This window comes from Phallusia mammillata, unplaced genomic scaffold, assembly GCF_965637545.1.
Source record: "Phallusia mammillata unplaced genomic scaffold, kaPhaMamm4.hap1.1 HAP1_SCAFFOLD_77, whole genome shotgun sequence".
Classification (NCBI taxonomy): domain Eukaryota; kingdom Metazoa; phylum Chordata; class Ascidiacea; order Phlebobranchia; family Ascidiidae; genus Phallusia; species Phallusia mammillata.
Genome location: NW_027648840.1, coordinates 19,372 through 40,255, shown reverse-complemented (window position 1 = coordinate 40,255; position 20,884 = coordinate 19,372). Strand labels below are relative to the sequence as shown.

General features: G+C 36.9%; 2 protein-coding genes and 1 long non-coding RNA gene across 3 annotated transcripts; all 3 read left to right on the top strand.

Moving 5' to 3' along the window:
• The first annotated feature begins 612 nt into the window (after positions 1-612).
• Positions 613-10,493, top strand: LOC145207087 (uncharacterized). Its single transcript, XM_080078577.1, has 5 exons — positions 613-727; positions 8,495-8,611; positions 9,103-9,318; positions 9,765-9,941; positions 10,462-10,493. Exons 1-5 carry the CDS (start codon positions 613-615, stop codon positions 10,491-10,493), a joined length of 657 nt encoding a protein of 218 aa, XP_079934703.1.
• A 127-nt stretch (positions 10,494-10,620) lies between these two features.
• Positions 10,621-11,405, top strand: LOC145207086 (uncharacterized). The gene is made up of 2 exons (XR_013853733.1): positions 10,621-10,817; positions 11,260-11,405. It is a non-coding gene; the product is annotated as an uncharacterized LOC145207086 (long non-coding RNA).
• A 2,475-nt stretch (positions 11,406-13,880) lies between these two features.
• Positions 13,881-18,972, top strand: LOC145207084 (uncharacterized). The gene is made up of 8 exons (XM_080078576.1): positions 13,881-14,114; positions 14,503-14,694; positions 14,992-15,180; positions 16,054-16,213; positions 16,857-16,986; positions 17,225-17,378; positions 17,908-18,018; positions 18,731-18,972. Exons 2-8 carry the CDS (start codon positions 14,619-14,621, stop codon positions 18,865-18,867), a joined length of 957 nt encoding a protein of 318 aa, XP_079934702.1. The 5' UTR covers positions 13,881-14,114; positions 14,503-14,618; the 3' UTR covers positions 18,868-18,972.
• Positions 18,973-20,884: the final 1,912 nt, after the last annotated feature.

The window sequence follows — 20,884 nt, the reverse complement described above, 5'->3', positions numbered from 1 at the left end:
GAACATTTAAACAAAAATTTCAGCAAGTGTATTACACATTATGTTTGACCGCCACCAAAACAAATGTACCGTTTGGATGAATTTTTAAAAACGGACCAACAAAACTAGTTTACATTCTAAGCGCACTGGAAAAGATATGTTGTACATGCATGGAGTGTGGGTGTACATGTTTTAAAGATCTAATGCTGCTCGCAGCTGTCATCAGTGCAGTCAAAATGCTTATACATATCTCTTTACAGGTTAAAAAATTAATGCTGCGCATGAACTGGCGTTTGGTCATAGCATGAACATCAAATGTTGCTCACAGCGGTCCTTAGTGTACAGTGCCGGCAAAAAAATCTTTACGTTCGGTCGGCCAAACAAAACTTTACATGTAAATTCTGCAAAAAGTTCTTAGCTTACTGTTTCCGCCATAAGCATTGTGTTACAAAAACGCTCATAGCTATGTCATAAGCTACTGTCTGGCTACACTTTACCGCAAAGCAGTTGCTCTGCGTGCCTAATATTTATGTTGCTTTACAGCTTCGTGAATAGTAAGGTCAGTGAAACCACATAATATTTTTTATTTTCCAAAAGTTTCGAGGTCGTGCAAAATTTTATTCAAGCACTAAAATGGGTCGAAAGAAGATGCAAATGGAAGAAAAATCTTGTGCCTTGAATTTATTAGAGAATAGAGATTCTGTGATTGCTGCAGTGAGCATGAGGTTCTTTGCTGCCTTGCCACATGGTAGGTTAAGATCCTTCTGGAGTCGATGACTAATTGTCCTTTTTAAAACGTTGTGGAGACGCTCAGGGTGCTTGTTTTTTTTTCAATTCAATGGAGGTTATAGATGGATATGGGGTTACTTCATGCTTCAAAAGCTTACACTGGGCGACATTTTTCAACTTTTTTTTATTTTTTTAAAACATTTAATTGAGTTTACCTAGTTTGACTATGCTGATTCCGAATTTGCAGTCAGAATTCTTCTATCACGTCAAACGTTTTTGCAAAAATTGAATAAAAAGTTTACTCAAAAACGGTTATATTAAGGGGGCTTGTGCCCTATTAGAGGTCAAGAGCTCCGTATGTGAAACGAAACACAGTCTACAAGGCGCTTAACTTACTCAATTGGACTTGAGATTTTGTTTGTTTAAACCTTAACCCTCTAAACCTAAACCCTAGACCCCAAAAGCACATAATTATGTTCATGTAGTCAATAAGCTTTTGATTCAAACAACTTTTCTTTCTTATTGGTGTTTGGCATGAATCTTCTTCTTCTAGCTTTTCTTGCAACCTCACTATTCTCGCAGTCGCGTTTCAGACACCAACAGTAGTCCGCCATCATCGTTACGCCCTTGATACAGCGTTTCCATGGTTTTGATGTCATGGTGAAATCGTTCACCATGCTCCTCACCCATGTCACCCAAGTTTAGAAAAATTGTCCAAATGTGCGTGTAGAAAATGAACCTTCAAACTCATTAGACATCCAAGTGCTTTAGGATATTGAATTTTATGCTTATTTTTGACATTGAATCCAAAAACAACACATGAGCAAAAGTAACATTCTTTTCCTTGTCCATTCGGGTCTCTCCAAACCATTGGCACACCAAATGCTAAAGATTTTTGTTTTCGAATGCTCCACTGCCTCAATGATGACACACAAGTACGACACACTTTGTGTGGGGGCCCATGGTTTGTCTTGGTCCTAATTTCACACCAAAATAGGCATAATAAACATTTTTGACAAATGGTGTTATATTCTGCCGTATATATACGCACAAGCTGACATAATGTACTGTACATGTGCTGGTATTTTGCCAACTTGTGCTTGCATGTAGCCTGGTTTACGCACAATAAAATTATTATGATGTCACAATGATGTATAATGGCTATGACAATAATAACTATGACCCAACAGCAAGGAATACTTCATAGAACAGGATGTTATTAGTAGTGAAATGCAAAATTTTAAATTACAAATTATAAAAAATCTTGACGTGATAGAAAAAAAGCGACTTCATATTCGTAATCAGCGTAAGCAAATTATCTTAGAAGTCCCCATTTCCGCCAGAAAATAAAAATCATGTCGGCCAGTGTTATCCGTACTTGGCGAAGTCTTCCTAGGTTCGCCAGAACCTGACTTCTTCTTCGGAACCATCCCATGTGGCAATTACGCCGCTGACCTTTTAATTGATAAATTGCGTTTCTTGAGACCCACAATATCTTTGGCTACAGCAATCATAGAATCTCCATTCTCTAACAAAGTCAAGGCACAAGATTTTTCTACCATTTGCATAGACACAGTTTAGTGCTTGAATAAACTTTTGCCTCGATCCCTCAAAAACTTTACCTCGAAACTTTAGGGAAAAAAAACGTTGTGTAACTTCACCGACCTTAATATTCACGAAGCTGTAAAGCAGGGGCGTCCATCCCGTGGCCCGAAGGAAGGTTCTGAGTGGCCCGCGTAGTATTTTTTGAAATGACATCTTAATCGCCTACGTAATTTATGGCAAACTTTCATTCCGAAAAATTGACATTTTAATTGTTGTTTGCCTTATTTCTTTGTTAATAGAGTAGTAATACACAACTGTTCAAGCTACTTTTGTTGCGTCACAATGCGCATTGTTACGCATCACAAATTCTACATTGTTACGTCACAATCTGACTCGTGCTTGAAGAGTCAGTCAGTAGCCTAATGTTTCTTGGTTCATTGAAATACATCCGTATGGTATCAGAGACTCGCGCAAAACGCATTTAGCAGAAAAACATCTTCCGCACTCTGCAGTGATATAGATTATGCCAAACAGGAAATAAAAAGCAAGTAACGCCAACAGAACTTTCCAAGAAAGGTTGACATGTGACTTCAAATCCCCTGTAAGATCAGTAATTTCTGACAGCCATGTAGAAAAATCGCTCTGCATTTCTCCATCGTCCATCTCACCGAATATTGCCAAACTTGTTAGAGAAAAACAGTGCCAAACTTGCACATTGAAATGTCGACGTGTGGGAAAAACTTTGTTGACTCAACTGTATCTTGGTGTGTTTATTGTTCTTAACTGTAACGAGAATAATACACATTTCTAAGATTAGAATTTCGGTGTGAGGATTTTAATAAGAAATTATAAGACAGAGACTCCAAATTGGCAGTAACACTCAACCGGCCCGCGCAATCATTCGTAAACCGCATGTGGCCCTTTGGTCAAAAAGGTTGGACACCCCTGCTGTAAAGCAACACAAGGCACTCATGCAATAGCTTCGCTGTGAAGTGTAGCCAGACAGTAGCTTATGACATAACTATAAGCGTTTTTGTAACACAATGCTTTTGGCGGAAACGGTAAGCGAAGAACTTATGCATAAATGACATGTAAAGTTTTTTTTTACCGACCGAATGTAAAGATTTTTTTTGCCGGCACTGTACTTACTACTTAGGGTGCTTATGTGTATGTCCAGACTCACTAAAGTCTATGTGGCAAATAAACAGGCGTGTAAACTGGTGTTTGGGAACAACGTGTACGTCCAACGTTGCTCAAAGTGGACCACAGTGTATTATAGGCTAGCTGTTTCTTACTAACAAAAGTCTTCAAAGGTCCGCCAAACTTCTTTGTTTGTGTGGGCTTAAAACTGTTCACAGTAATCGAACATTTATTTGTGCGATTTAGATAATATCGAAAAAACAAGATTTGATTTAAACTGATTTATGAAGAATGGTACCTATTTAGAGGTGGTTCATATAACTTACAATATTCATATATCATCAAAAAATCCAGAAGTGTATACAAATAGTTATTGTGAAAACTTTCAAACAACTTCAATAACCTTATTAAGAAACTTGTCTGTTTTCCATATTTCCTGAATATCTATTATTAGATATAGAGTGCCAAAAAGGAATAGGCCTTTCCACAATGAAAGAGAGGTAGAAATATTTAAATACGTCTTCCGCATTGTATTGCAACGAATAGCGGACGAACTCTGAATGCTCTCAATGGAGATTTGGAAATTCGACAAAAGCAGAAATCGAAAAAAATTAAAAAGGAAAAGATCTTAGAAACGATAGACTTGGACTGTACTCGATTGAAAATCAAAACGTACAGAAGGCTTGACTAAGCAGTGAACACACTTTTCGCATACTTTAAAATATTATTGCTGTTGTCGTTATTTAGGCAAATTAGACACTTTTTGAGGTGAGGATAATGGCGATTGTTTAGAGTCGTAAAAAAGTATTCATTAACCATTGGCCTTCCGGAAGTCTTGTTTTATACTGAGTCTATATTAAAATAAAACTACTTGGTATAAACATGACGGTATAGCACATTGTTATGATAGATTTATAAGATTTACATATTGGTAGAACGATTTAAGGTGTAAAAATTGATACATTTGCACATAATAGCTTGAACGGACTCTATTGTGTAATAACATTTGCTTCTTTTGCATTAAGAAATTCGTTCACAGACACCTTCTTTTAGGAGATTTAAATTACGGCTAGGGCTGCACTATGGGTTAACTGTACAATAATGGAAACCTCGTCAAACTGTTCCAACGCCATTCCTGATAGGACATTCAGCAACAGTAAGTTTACGACAGCAGTGGTGTCGCTTACAGGGTGGATTGTACTTCTTACTGCGTTACTACTTTGCTGCAAGTTGATTCAAAGATACAAGAATAACAGAACAGGTGAAAATACAATAGTGTACTGCAAGTTCTTCATTTCCATTTCACACATTAGAACATGAAGTGATTTGGGCCTAAATTAAGTAGGATTAATGTCGTTTTGTTAGCTCCTCTAAAACAATGTACGCAATCTATCTACTTTGCAAACAATGTAATTTGCAGAATTTATTGTATTAAAATGAGAATCAATGCTATGTTCAAGCTTCAAATACAATTTACTGTTTGACAGTAACACTATCTGACTCTAAATAAGATTGCATTCTTGTTGGTCCTGCAAAGGCCTTTCGGGGGCCCAAGTTTTGGAACGGCTTTACGTTGGAGTTTGTAAGCTGTTTGGCCCTCGAATGTTATTTTTTAATGTTAACCGTGAAAAAAGTTTGGTGACTATTGCAAATCAAACCCTTACACTAAACTCAACAGCCTTAACTGCCAGCATTTTAAGAAATTATATTAGTTTTAATAATAGAATGCGTATATAAGAGAAACTTGTTATGTCTCACATAAAGGTGATTAAAGATATACTATACTTTATTTTTGTAGACTTGACAAGCACACATGGAGTGTATGAAGAACCTAATAATGCGGTAACAACCAAGCAATCCGCAAACAAAACGGTGGTATTTTCTTTGTTATTTATTTTTACGAAAACCCTTAAGCGTGTGACTGATACGAATTGCAGCAAGGCTAGCTTCTAACATAACCGTAGAAATTTTTGTATTAGGCTACGTACTTTAACTGACACATCCAATTTAATTGTTTCAACCATAACATATATAGCCACTTTTGACTGTGGGTTTAAAGATTTAACTTGCTTTTTAAGTTTAACTATAAAACACCGAATATTGCATTTCGCAGTAAACTCCAGAATACGAAAACTTTCGAGACAATGTGAATGTTTTCATATGTAAGTAAAAGTAAGGTATAACTTTTCTACTTTGGTAACTCAACAAGTTTCCAACAACAAAAAACACGCGGTTCTCAGATTTTTGAATAATTTTAAAATATAAAACCACTTTTTCTGCAAAAATATATTTCTGGCGAAATCGCATATGTAAAGGTGCATGGACTTAAAAACCATTGGCTTGTTCTGTGCATTAATGTAACTGATTCTCGGCTTTTTCTCAGCTGAGGAAGTATTGAATTGTCAGCAATTAGACCGTCACACGTAAGCCAAATATTTGTCGATGTAGATATCGGTATACATTAGTACATTCATAAAAAGACCGATTTTATTTTGTTGGTTCAAAATACAGAACTTGCAGCAAAGTATTTTAAAGAAACAAATCGAAAAAAAAATGAAATCACAGCCACAACAAACCCAACGTAGAACTTTTATTGTAGTTAAAGGATCTATTTTTTTAGTCGCAGTGCCTGATTAATATGCACACTTTGGAACATTTTCTCTGCTGCACGAAACATAATCATCACTAAATAAATTCAAGTGGCAATAAAAACAAAACTCCACAAGCTACATTTAATCAATTGCAAGGCATTTATTAACATAAACAAAGCTTAGAATACTATATCAATGCAAATATTGACTCTTAAATCACTCTTTGCAACATCCAAGATCTTTTGTAAGTTAGTTTAAAAGGAGATATTAGCACAACAGTTTAAACGCCAGGACCAGAAATGATGTTTTGACCAACGTAGCATTTCTGTGCTCATCCCGCAATGCGGAGAAATTCAGCCAATCAGAAATCTCCACGTGAATCACAGCAGAACAAGCTCCAATAACGCATGCGCCACCTAGAGACCATGTAGGACCGCCCTTGCAAACAGGCAAAATGCTTTGCAACCCAACCTAACATCACTTCTTCGATTTACCTCTTGCTTTGACTAATATTATACCATATCAGGGCCTTATACCATTGGCAGCTGGTGTATCAGAAGCCCACGCTATCAGCTGTTGTGAAGGATTATTCGTGTCACACTAAATTACATAAAACGGACAAAGTATTAGCTGTAAAGTTTGGTGTAGTGTTTTGAGCCCGAAGGCTAATGGTTGACAATGAAAAGTGTTTACCACGAATAACGGAAAAGCATTAAGTCGTTACAAACCTTGAGTTTCATTTGGTAAATGGAAATAAACGTGAAGCAGTTTGAACAGCACAACTTACAAACCAGAAATATCTGCCCAAAAGTGAAACATTTGTGGACCTAAATGCACAAGACACAATTTATAGATGAAGAAGGAATGCCTTGTATCTACACCATCTAATACATAACAACGTCGGTATCAGGGCAACACATTAGATGATAATTGCAAAATCTATACTAGGACAATATGTGAGATGTTATTTCCGATATCTGTATCAGGCGCAAAGAGCAGTTGCGAGCGAACGGAAATGCTCGGAGCTCCTGAGGAAAACATCTCACACACCACATAATAGGGTTTAACACAACGTGGAAGCGCTACCTGGAAATCAGCGGAAACTCTTTGTCATCGCTCGTACCGAGACGGGTTGCTCGCTCGGCGTAATGCGGAGGATTTCAACCAATCAGCGTACGGGACGTAGCAAACAGTTTTGCAGCCTCCAGTTCGAATGCAGAATCTCTGCACAAAAGCTATCGCAGGTGGTAAACACAGTATGTGCTAATGTGCTGTTTGGATGCCAAAAACATAATAAATGTTGACCAGTACAACATAATGGCGCCTTTTTAAAAGGTCATTGCGTCACCATATTCCAACACTAATTCGTATTCCATATCCAAGCGTTGCGTTTTAGGCCAAACTGCTTCTGAATCGCCCTTGTAGTGTCAATAAGGGCCGAAATACTGTGTTTTAAAGACATTTTTGGTACAATTGCTTGGGTACCTTCACCTTGTAGTTTTTCGAAAGAGATCCCAATTGAATTGAAAGTGCTCAGCCAACAGAAACGCTTTTAATGTGTTTACAGTCCCACTATACTCGGCAGAAGAACACCAAGCTCCCCATGTGGGATTTAAATTTAAGATCTCAAACTTTTCCAACGAGGGAAAGCATTGACAAACATTCACTTCCAAAAGCATGGCTGAACGTCAGGATTTATATTAGAAACATAAGAGCGTATAACTTACAATGCTTGGCACAACCTACTAACTACACATACAGACCTCATTGTTAAGCAAAGGTGGTTGGTAAACATGCGGAAGCAATGCGCCAACGCCATTGTCGCATTTGCGAAAACATCCGCAATGAGGAGGATTTCGACCAATCACATTTCGCCATAACTTGGAGTGAGTATCAGTATCAAGGTTTTTTGGTTCATTCGGTTGTGTGGTGTGAATAGAATGTATCGTCATAAATTGCTAAGGTGTTTCATCCAGACATCTTTGTGCTATAAAAAGATGTAAATACTGACTTGTATATGCTGTTAGTTTTTAGCGGATTGTTTATACTAAAGACTCTAGGTATTGTTTTCGCTGTGTTCTTTGCATTCGCATTAGAAATCAAAACTTCTTTCAACAACATTTATGATGAAGATTTTTCTTCTTGTCTTGGCAGTCGCATTCGGCTCGGTCTTGTGCCAAGGTAAGTACATAAAAGACACGTATCTGAATACACGCCCGAATCATGCCTGATTTCGAAGATTTTGAGACCTAGCAAATTTCCAATACAAGAGTATGAGTATAAAGTTAGGTTTGAATTAAGCCCATTTACTTAAAACTTAATCCCGAACCCGATACGAAAAGCCTAAACTGACTTTCAAATCCGGTTTAACTGGCATAACCAGTAGGGTGATAAATGTGCGATGTTAGCACGACTCGGCAGTTACGTTTTGTCATCCTTTTAATGTTTTTGGTTCAAGTAGGAAAAAATCAACTAAAAGTTGTAGTTTCACTGAGTTCACTGTTCTCCAGACTGCGTCGACGAGTTGCCACAAAATGTCTGTGATGCTTACCTTTCAACCGGACAATGTAATCGCGCTGACCTTCAGGCCTTGTGTTATAAAACTTGCAACCCATCAGAATGTAACGGTAAGTGTGAATTTATTCTTAGAGAAATGAAAACATAAAATCAGTTTTATAACCTTACTCACTAATTTAACGACAACATATTTACAATAAAATGTCTCTAATGCTTTTCTGAGAAGTTTTATACTGGCAAACTCCACGGTAAGTTTTTCCCTTACCAATTTGTGTCAGTAATACAAAAATGTTTAAACAGTATTTGCTTTTAAGTTTTTAGTTTAACAAATATTTTTAAGTTTAACAAATATTTTTGCAGGGGTAGATTAACTGGTTTGCACCCAGAGATCCCACCATTAGATAACCACAAAAGTTTTAATGTTTTTGATATATTCATTACAGTTGTTTACGTATAAATACATAAGAATCTGTCCCGTAATCAATCTGTCCCGAAAAAGTTTATGACCATACAACGTTAATCCGCCACCAAAAATTTTAACACCATCAGTTCAGGAAAATTAAAGAGAAATAAACTTGAAGTGTTGAATTTGTGTATCAAGGAAATTTATCATCACGATATTTTTCAGACAACCCCTGTCCTGGTTTACCACAGATCCCGTCAAACGGAGGTAACACTCCAGCAGGAACATCACATGCTGCTGGAACCATTGTAACCTATAGCTGCAGTGATAACTATGTCCTGGTAGGCCCTGGAAGTAACACCTGCTTGGAAGATGGAAGCTGGAGTGAGAGCACAGCACCCACTTGCGAGCCAGGTACATCCGAGTGTAAACAGCCTGTGCATACGCGACTTACAGCTAATACTTTTTTTGTAAGCATGTTTGTGAATGCGCCCACCTTTGAGCCAGCCGCGGGAGCAATTTCCACTTTAAGAGTTTTTTTTTCAAGAGGAATTAATAGACGTCCGCTACGTGGCGCTAACGTGCGCGTACCAGCTAATAGTTTAAAGAACCAACTTATCACCCTCTGTTTTTAACTCTTTCAGCGATCTCTCGCGGTCCTAGCTAACTCTGTGAAAGAAACTGAATATGCCTTTGCGAAACAATCCTGAAACTAAAAGTTTATTTATTCCTTACAAAACTAATCTCACATCACACAAATGAATTGTATTTAGTTTCGACAGGCTTTTCCACACTTGGGTTGTCATTTTTTGCTTTTGTTTTGTTAGGCCTAAACGGTTTAATTCTATTTTTGTCATTAGAATGTCCCGTACCCCCAACCAATGCCGAACTTTCAATTTCCCCCAGTGGGCCTTACAAAGGCGGCGACACGATTACGTATTCGTGCGTCGACCCTCTTGCTGTGGAAGTTGGTGAAAACAAAAGCACTTGTAACGGAACCCACTGGAGCTTGGCTGTTCTCCCAACATGCGACGCGTGTAAGTTTGAACTGTTTTTTTTTCAAGACTCCAGGGAAGTTAAACAAAAATCTTTTAATCTAAGTTTTTGATGTCAATATGTACTTTTAAATTAAAAGAGTAAATGATTTCATAGGATTAAGGCTTCAGTGTTTTTTTGTGGGTGTTAGATCAGTGGTCGGCAACCACCGGTTGTTACCAAGCTGAATAATTTTTAAGATTAAATGCTATAAAACATTTTGCCCATGTATCCCGGGGATGATAACTATCTTAAGCGCTTTTTTTTGCTAAATATTTGTAGTTTTTTGAAGACCGGTGCGCGATAAAGTTTTAGTTTCAAAAACGGTCCGCAGTGCATAAAAGGTTACTGACCCCTGTGTTAGACCACTGTTTCCCAAAGAGAGGATTTTTTGAATCTTGAAGGGAAGAATTTACTTTTCATAATTTTACACTTGATTTATAAATAGACACTTTCGTTTATGGAATATCACCCGTGAATTTGATAAAAGACCCAATTTTCAATTATCAATGTATGCTTTAGCATCTACCATGAAGTATATTAGGAAGGAATGATACTGTTTTTGAACTTTTAAGGGAGGAAGTTTACCAAAAAGTTTGAGAACCAGTGTGTTGGACCATTCGGTTGCACAACACAATTTACCTGTTTTTATTTCGGACTTGTGTAACATTTATTTAACATTTACGCGTATTACAAAGCTGATGCATGCGGTCCCCCTCCGATGATTACAAGCGAAGGTATTAACCCAGAAAACCGAGATTACGCCACAGGCAGCAGCGTCACCTATGCATGCAACGATCGACGTTTGCTGAAACGTTTCGACACTAACACGTGTTTGGATGGGACATGGTTGTATCCTGCTCCAGTTTGTTACCAGGGTTTGTATTTCAAATGCTTAAACGCAGTTCATTACTGCAGTTAGAAAAACATTGCGTTTTGATGAGCAAACTCCGAAACCAAAATGTTATGATAAATGCCCAAATTAGACCGGAATGCGAAATTTATTAACAAACATTTGGTCAAGGGTGAATTTATGCTTAAATCAACCTAGTTTTAATTAAACTGAAGAACCCTAAATAAACCCGACTTAAAAAATTCGGAACCTACTTACCCCTCCGTTCTTAACAACAAATATGTTTCTTTGCATTTCACTGCACCCTAATTAAAGCGCCTTGAATGAAAATTAGCTGACTGTGTAAATATAACTGCTTGAAAAGCAACCATTACCTATGTAGTAAAAATGGCAGCAACAGTCAGTACAAAAAAATATATAAAAAACAATACAAAAAATTGCAGATTAATAAACGTTGCAATTTGCAGATTGTGCAGACCAACAAGATTGCTCGGTTAATGTGAATTTCAACTACTGCGACCACCCAGACTACGAGGCTGACAATTTGGAGTATTGTCGTAAATCATGCAACAAGTGCACTAGTAAGTCTTGTCTTTAGTTTGAGATGTGAAATCTGTTTTTAGCCGCCTGTTTACTCGCCCTAATTTACAAGCCACAATAATTAACTGCACTTAAAACATAGAGTCCTAATCGATAGATGTAAGTCCGACATTGCAAAGCTGTTGAATCATTCATTTTGATTTTCTCGACTTAGAAAGTGGTGATTTCAATTTAGTTAGGGTCCAGCTAGGCCAGATCAATGCCGCTTTTGTTTCTTGCCTAGGGAAACACCTTGACCAAGACAGGATTAGAACCAACAACCTTGCAAACACAACTACTTGCACTTCGACTGTTTTACCTAGTATTTGTTTCTTTTTTACCTGCCATTATTGCAAGAAGGGTTTTCAACCAAGGTTATAAAGAGAAAGAGTAAAGAGAAATCAATTGGTGATTTTAAAGCTGTAAACACACAACAAAAACATTAAAAGAACACACCACAAGAGTGTTTTGCCGAAACAAAGAAGAATAAAGTTTTTTTGTGTGTAATAGATTGCACTACACCCCCGGCCGGCGATGGTGTGAGCGTAGATCCCTCTGGTCCATACGTACAAGGACAACAAGTCAACTACACTTGCGAAAATGGAAATCTTATCGGTTACAGCGACAATCTGTGTTTGGGTGATGATGTTTGGCTGGAGGCGGAAGGACCGATATGTTCACAACCAGGTTTATTTTAATCCTGTAAAATATCTACAAAAGGGGTTAAACCACTAATGCTCCTTTTCCTTCCCCAAATCTTGTTAGTTTATTTTTGCATGAAGAGAGCTAAAAGATTGTTTGATTCAAACAAGGCTGTTTAAAATTATTCAAATTCCGGTTTCGTTTGTAATGTCAAGTGACAAAAAAAGCATTTATTATGTCATGATTCGCATACTTTGTGCCTAGCGTAGAATTTGGGTTAGCAAATGCGTAAGCAGATCTATATGGGTTTTCTTGCGATAAGCAGATATAAAGTTTTTTTTAGCAAATGCGCTAAGCAGATCAAAATGGTTATACCTGATATAAGTCTAGTGCAATTATCTACTTTTCCAACTTCTTTATCTACTTTTCTTTTGGCTTTTGCACTAGTTCTAATTGTCCTTCTTTGTTTGTAAATTTAAACTGACGAGAACTGACGATGCCTTTATAAGTGATTAACATTTTTTGTTTTTACAACTTTCGTGTTAACAAATATTGCGCTAAAACACTTGCACTTCACTTTTAAAGCGGTATTTTTGTGTGAGATTAAATTGTGCTAATCTACCAACGGACCCCAACGGTGTAAATACGCCAAGTGGAACCGTGCATGACAACGGTATAACGGTGCGATGCGGCAGTTGCTTTTGTTACATTTACATACGTGTGTCCGATAATAATCGGTCTCATACGCTTACGTACGGTTATGTTTTTTTCAGGCTTGCGTCGTGTGTAATTAAACTACATTGGTTATTCAGATTAACACTGTTTATATGATGTAGTTTTTTAGTTGGTTTGAAGTCAACAAACAATGGTATTGTACGCCCTAAACTTTCTAGCCCAAACGACTAGTTGGATATATAGTATTGACTTGGGATGCGCAAAATCGAATATTTGGGTAGCCTATTCTAGAATAATTGTTTCGAATCTAGAATATCAAATCCAATTCGTATGTCATTTTGGCTGTTCAATCATTGATGAATGCAAATCAGTTTATTACATTATAAAACACATTTTTAATTTAATATGAAAAAAGAAACAACCAAAACAAAGAAAAAACCACTGGGAAAAACTTTCTCAACTGCAGTAAAACGAAATGCCCCAAATTGTACAAAGACACAGATAAATTATCACAACTGGAAAAAATTAACTCATAACAATTTTAATTAGTGGCGGTTGTTGCCTTCTACAGGAGTAACTATTTTGTCAGTCTGGTGAGGTAATTTGGTTTGATGGTAGAGGACTGACTTAGACTCCCTAGTGCACAAACACATAATGTTTGTTAACTTGAAACAACTGCAAAAACAGACACCCAAACAAAGTGGGACATAGAGTGGTTAGTTTTCAAATACCTATTAAACTACCTGTGCTTCTGCAGCACAAAAGTTGAACTTTCCACAGCTTTACTCATTATATTATTATGTGTATCTGGGTCTAAGAAGACCCAAACTGCATATATTTTTGACATTTGCTCACTGTTTTTCCGATATTAACAGACAATGCCATGCTTCTTAATGCTGTCTAAAGCCATAACCGTTGACTGTTTTTTGTTGTCAAAGTCGGAAAACAATAAAATTCTGACGAGAAGTTGCATACAGAATTGCATCAGCGTAATCACTAATGCATAACAAACAAGCGTAACGTGCTAATCGCTAATTATGCTTCCAGTTCAACCCGCATACCCGTTTTTGACCGGGCGTGGACGTATAAATGTGTGTTTATATTTTTGCAAACGATAAAGCCACACATTCAAATCGGTTCCAAATACCCGATATAAACGGTAAAAGTGGGTTCAAATCCGTCAAAGCATTCGATATTCTTCTTTGAACACCCCTAGTATTGACTCCACACAAATCTTGCTTTGCAGAGTGTGACCCCTTCCCAGCTTTCGATGAGCTACTTGAAGTTACTCATAACGAGCCACTTTACTTTGGTCAGCCTGTAGAATTCGCGTGTAGCGGCTTAGCAACTCTTCAAGGTGCAACCTCGCTATCATGCCTCGAAAATGGATCTTGGGCTGGAGTGGAATTCCCAACCTGTACTGCAGGTAAGTTTAACGTCCGTGACCACAGTAAACAAGTAAATAAATCTGTTTGTTTGATGCTTTTCTCAAAATGTTTTTTGTAGCGACCCGGTAGCTATCATGCTAGCATGATGTTTGCAAACACACAAATAACACTGTTTTTTTGTTACATAACTTCGGTAGACTATTAATATGTACCAAACGGGAACACCTGGCCTCATAGTATTTTCCCAATTGTCGAAAAGAAATCAAAGCTTCCTCAATTATCTGCGTTGTTTCGCCGTATGAAATTTTTTGTATCCTTGCTATGTGGTATAAAAAGTAAACAGTCAAGTAACTACGTGATTCACATTTTAGTTTTTCAACTACAAACAACTATTCCATATTTTAACAATGGCAATATTGTTGGCAGACTGCGGTTCACCTCCTACAAATGGAGATTTAGTACTTGTGGCTCATCCTGAGGCAACCACTGAAGGCACACAGATTGAATACCGTTGCATTATCGGAAATATAGTAGGAGAATCCATGTCCATATGTGAATCAAGCGGAAATTGGAGCATAACGGCAGAAAACCTTCCCACATGTGTTGATGAAGTTTCACGTATGCTTTATACTTAACAAGTTCTATTAGTAAAGGATTGTACATAACAGTAGTAACTTAAGAGGCATATCCTTGTGCAAAAAATGTTTTTACTGTATTAAGTTGTTATTGCTGCGTTAATCTGAGAAAACTGATGCTGCAACATTTCCAACTGATTTCAGGTTCAACGCATATCCCGTTTCATTGCAAATCGTATCCCAAATTGTCAATAAAAAAGTTTGGTGATTTTAGATGAGCGATTTCCTTGCTGGTGTGTATTGCGACCAGTAGTAACGTTTTACATTTATCCAACAACAGCTTGTCCGACTACACCGCTGCTGACAGGAGGAGACTTTATCACTTCCAACACGTCCAATCCTGTTGGAACGACGATCCAGTACTTTTGCAATTTAGGATACATAAAATCAGGAACCGATGACACCAACGAGTGTATTGGCAACGGACAATGGATGTACTCCACTGTAACAGAAGTCTCATGTATATCTCGTAAGTAATCGGTTGTTTACAGTCGAAAATAGCTTGGGCAGAATTAGGTCTGTACACGTTGCTAGTTCTTCGTATTATTTTTATAGTGAGCTATGTTAAGGATCGCCAATAGTTTTTATGCGAGGCAGCATAACAGAAACATCAGGCTGCTAATGTTTTTCCAATGAGCCTAAATTAAAAACTTGCCTACACTCAGCCTAAATTTTTGAACATCATGCACCTACAAGCACACAAACAACCATTACGTCAGGTTAAAACGACAAATAAGAACAAAGCTATATCAATGTACGATTTTTTATTGTGAGTTCGTTTGTGCCATCAGCAGTGTTTAGCTACATAGATGCAGGTTGTGCACCCTGCATGCTTTAGAGTTAGACTAAATGCTCCACATACGAACGATACGCAGTTTGTCTGTTTCGAAAAACGAAGTTAACCCTCACTATACGACTACTCTCTGTTCGTGTTTGGTAATCTTAGCACGTCATTGTCATGTTAATGTTACATTACATTGCCCTTACCAAAGTATGTTTCACCTTTTTTTCTCCAAGAGCAAAATGATAACCGACATTTTACCTGGGAGACTGATTCTGTTTTGTTTTTTTGTTTTGTTTGATTTTATAGGAAAATTTCTTGCAATGTTTAACGGGAACACAGTCCTATACGAAATTTGCAAAAATAAAAAAAAAATGGAAAAACGGTAATAAACTTAATTACAAGTATATTATCTTTTACAATTTTTGTTTATCTGTAAATAGGTTCGAATGCCAGTGCTCCAGTAGCATGGGTATTTTTTAAAGTTTTTCGATACAAAACATTGCTATACACTGAATACGAGTGCTTATCTTTGACATATATTTTTGTTGTTTTCTGTAGCCAAGTTACTCGCGATTTTCGATGGCAATAAGGAACTGGACCAATGTGTTGAAAAAGAACTAAGTTTAAGCTCACTCGCCCCGCATATGCAGACTGCTGGTGGTGTGCTCACCCGTACAAACTTCCCCATTTACTTGGATGAAATAGACAGATTCATAGCGTAAGATAAACTCATGTTTTGCTTTGTTTAACTTTTGTCCTCTACCAAGATAAATTGAACCAAACTAACCACACAAAACAGTTTAAAGTTTAGAACAAATATTATTGTTAATATTAATGTTGTTTGCTTCAACCTTTAATAGTTTGTGGCCTTTAACCCCCAAAGCTGTGCCTCCCTGCTCACCAATAAATAATGACAAATTTTGTGCATTACAAATAACAATACGGTTGGGACACAAAGGACAATGCCTCACTTAACACCATGGAATGTTCAGTTAGTCAGTTTCACTACATAGAGGTGCGAAAGTTTCTGCTTTTTCACGTGTCTGTATACTTGTGTGTGTCACTATTGCAGGGAAAGGTTTGTGGCACCCCTGAGAGCTATTGCGCCCCGGTTACGGAACGCTGGTCTAGCTTTTTTTTATTGTTAAATAGTTTAATTGTATGCCATGTTTGTGAGAGTGTGGCTTTGTAAAAAATACAGACAAAATCCAGTTTTTTTTATTTTCATGCATCAAGGTACACAGGATATGGGTAAAATCGGTTGGATTTATCTGGAAAAAATTAGAGGCATGTTTTTCATGAACAAAATAGTTTCATTTCTTATAACTTAGTTAATAAATATTCAACTCTGTGATTTACAGACTCGGTGATTGGCTTTCGAAAAACAGCAACAGTTTGTTTGCAATCCATCAGCATTCGGGACCTTGTACAGAATGCAACGGTTTTTTAGATGTTGTGATGACTTTCAATGAAACTGACTATAATACATCGGTAGGAATCAGTAGTGTTATATTTAAAGCAACATGGCTGTATTTGTACATAGTATAACCAAAGTAACCAAACAAGCACATAGTCTTGATATTCTTTGTTGAATAAATGAAACTAAAAGACATTGTTTGTGCAATACATGTCACTTTGCTCCGGTAAAAGATGCACAATAACTAATGTAAGAAAATTCACTCCAAAATTATTGTGCTTTACAAAAAGCACATCTGATCAATCTTTTTAGTTACACATGATGGAATATGCATGTAATTCCTGGTCCCTTTCGCTTCTCTTCGCGTGTGCAATTGATCACCAATACTCTGTGGGTGCGGAGGCCGATGCAAATTACACTATTATCTTCAGCGAGAATATCGTGGGATCAGATAACGTCGCGTTGTGTAAGAATATTGTGTCCTGATTGTAAATATAAGACCTTTAAACCAATGCTTTAAATTTGAGTAAGATTGGTATTTTTGGAGATATTGTGTCAGTACATCACTTCAAATTGCCTTAAATTTCAGCATAGACGAATTTTGATCTATTATTTATTGGCTATTATAGGAATCGTGATCCATGAGTAGCTTTAAGCAATATAGTCCAAGTTTACAAGCATTATGCGTGGTACAATTATGCAATCCAAACTGCCAACTAGTAACATTTCTCGGTGTAGCAGTAATAAATAAATTATAATTAGGATTCGGTTAATTGGCACTTCTTTGAAACAGAAAAAAAATTTGTTTCTATTTAACCAACTAATAATGATTCTTTGCAAATAATTTAATATATTTTCCCCTTTTGTATACTGATAGTCAGGCTCTGGAACTTATTTGGCGCTTGTACCATTTGCATTGTTGTGCTGTTTTTAGTTCCATAATTAACGTAGTGCTTAAATGTCCATGCATGAAACTTAATGAAGTTTTTATGCAGATATTGGGAAACTTTTGACAGAAAATTTTCGAACAAGCAATCCCGACTTTAGGATCTTAACCGTATCAGCTTTACCAAGCAATGACACCGATTATCAGGCAAACTCGGAATGTAAGTCTTTTGTTGTTTTGTCTGTTAATTGTGGATGAACAAACTCACGATTCGTCATTCACGGTACACTCACATATAAATCATAGTACGCCAGGCCCATTGCAGGCAATAAACCAAATCAGCCGGTCGCAAAATTAGGTTTTAATTTTCGCATTGTTTTAAACCAGTGATCGGCAAGCGCCGGGCCGCGGCCTTCGTTACCGGGCCGTATACTTTTATATATTAAATGCTTTAAAACAATTTGCCCATGTATCCTGGGGATGATAAACCAATTTAGGCGTTTTCATTGCTAAATATTTGTAGTTTTTTGAAGGCCGGTCCGCGATAAAATTTCAGTTTCAAAAACGCCTGCAGTATATATAAGGTTGTTTAGGGACGAAACCCGTTTTTAGACATTATTTTAAAATAGCTAAACTGTTTCAATAGTCTAGATCACTTAGTACCATAGCAAAACTTTAATTCTTAAATTCCCGGTGAAAAGTTGCTAATGTTGCTTTCAATCAGCAATAGGCTACATGCCCGAGGGTGGCTGCTGCGATTTTGAATCCTAGCGTTTGTTTTCACATTGACGATTTCGCAACCTAGTCGGTTTTGAAGCAGTTTCATGATTGTGTGTAACTAGTGTAGAGTTTTTTTAACTTTCTTGTTTCACTGCAAGAACTAAACCGACCATACTACAACAAAATACAACAAAATCCTTTTTTGAATCCAGATCTCAGTGAAATTGCATGCGGAACAGGCGTCACTTCCGGATGCAAGTACTTCCTCGGTTCAATGTTTGGTGACGCCAACACTAACGGAGTCTTCGATTTCCTTGATAACCTTGCAGTTGTAGACTTCGATCCTTAGAAATGTTTATCAACATATACTTGTCATGTGGCAGATATTGTGTGCTGATGCTGCACTGCTACAAACTGTAAACTATAATCGGAAAATAAAAGCTGTTTATGGCAAGACGTTGTTTTGGGTCAGTGTTTTCTTGTAGAAAGGAAAAGTATAGAAGTTTCACAATTGGATTTTAAGTTTTTGTATAACACTGTTTATTACGTAGAAAACGGAAAAAAAATGGACTAAATTATATCAGGACGTCGAAATGTCGATTGTTTACAATAAAACTGCTGGATGAGCAATACTTGGTCATACATTATGCCTGGCAGCAATAGCTTATTTCATAAATTATATCAGTTTAAATTTAATGCTTAAAAGATTCTTGCACTGATAGGTAAGGCAACCATACTAAAACCCAGTGGAACTTTAAACTAAAAAGAGATAAGATATCATTCCTAGATTTTCAGAGAAAGTGGCAATTACGATTCTACAGGAATATTGTTTCGAATAGGTATTCATTGAACATTTAGACAAAAAAAATCAGTAAGTGTATTACACATCTGATGTTGCTCACAGTGGTTCAGTGCTGTACAGGGTGCTTATGTGTTATGTCCAAATTCTTCAACGGTCCGCCAAGCGTCTTGGTTTTAGTGTGTTCAAAACTGTTAAACACAGCAATAGAACATTAATTTGTGCTATGTGGACAATATGAACAAACAAAGAAAAGTTTTATGCAGAATGGTGCCTATTTAGAGGAAGTTCATGTAATTTACAACATGCACATATTATCAAAAGTGGAGAAGTGTATGCAAATAGTTATTATACAAACTGCTTCGTTAACCTCACTATCAAACTGGTCTGTTTTGCATTATTTCCTGGCTAGCTATTATTAGACATATAGTGCCAAAAAGAATAGACCTTTCCACAATGAGAGAGACTTAGAACTATTTAAATATGATTTGCATGTCGTATTGCAATGAATAGCAAGTGCAATTTGAATGCTCTCAATCTGGAGATTTTGAAACTTGACAGAAACTGAAAATCGAATGTTTAAAGGGAAAGAACTTGAAAACTTGGACTGTACTCAAATAAAAAACAAACTTTAAGAGTTATTTACTACGCATAAGCTCTCTAGCAAACTTGTTTAAGACCAGGTCTATAATAAAAAGAAAGCTGTTTCTGTGTAAGCTGGTATTAACATGACACCAAAGTGCAGTACATTTTTATGAAAGATTTATACGATTTATAATTTTGTAGAACGATTTACGGTGTAAAAACTGCTATATCTGCACATTACGGCTTGAACGCTATTGTGCAATTACATTTGTTTCTTCTGCGATAAGAAATTCGTTCATATACACCTGTTTTTATAAGCTTTAAATCACTGCCAGGGCTGAACTATGGATTAACTGTATAATAATGGAAACCTCGTCAAACTGTTCCAACGCCACTTCTAAAGTGACATTCAACAACAGTACGTTCATGATAGCAGTGGTGTCGCTTACAGGGTGGATTGCACTTCTTACTGTGTTACTAATTTGCTGCAAATTGATTCAAAGATGCAAGAAAATCAGAACAGGTGAAAATACAATAGTGTGCTGTAAGTTCGTCATTTCCGAGTTTGAAACATCAGATCAAGAAGTAATTTTGGACTAAATTGAGTAGGATTACTGTCGTTTTGTGGGCTTCTCTAAAACATTCTGCGCAATCTATCTACTGAGCAAACAATGTTCAGGTTTTAAATACAACTTTTTTTAGTCTCCAAATCTAAGCACTTTATATGTTGCTTCCTCTACATTGTTGGGGGTGATATTATAAACAGCGCATCATACCGCATGTTAACGCGTGTAAAAATATTGAGCCATAAAGGTTTTTTTAGGGTTGATTTATAATGCCGTTGCAGGGGGGGACCAAACTACCCTTGCGTGTTATTTTTCATAATAACCGTGAAAAAGATGACTCCCGTGCGATTGTAATACAAACCCTTACACCAAACTCAACAGCCTCAACCGCCAGCATTTTAATAAGTTTCATCTGT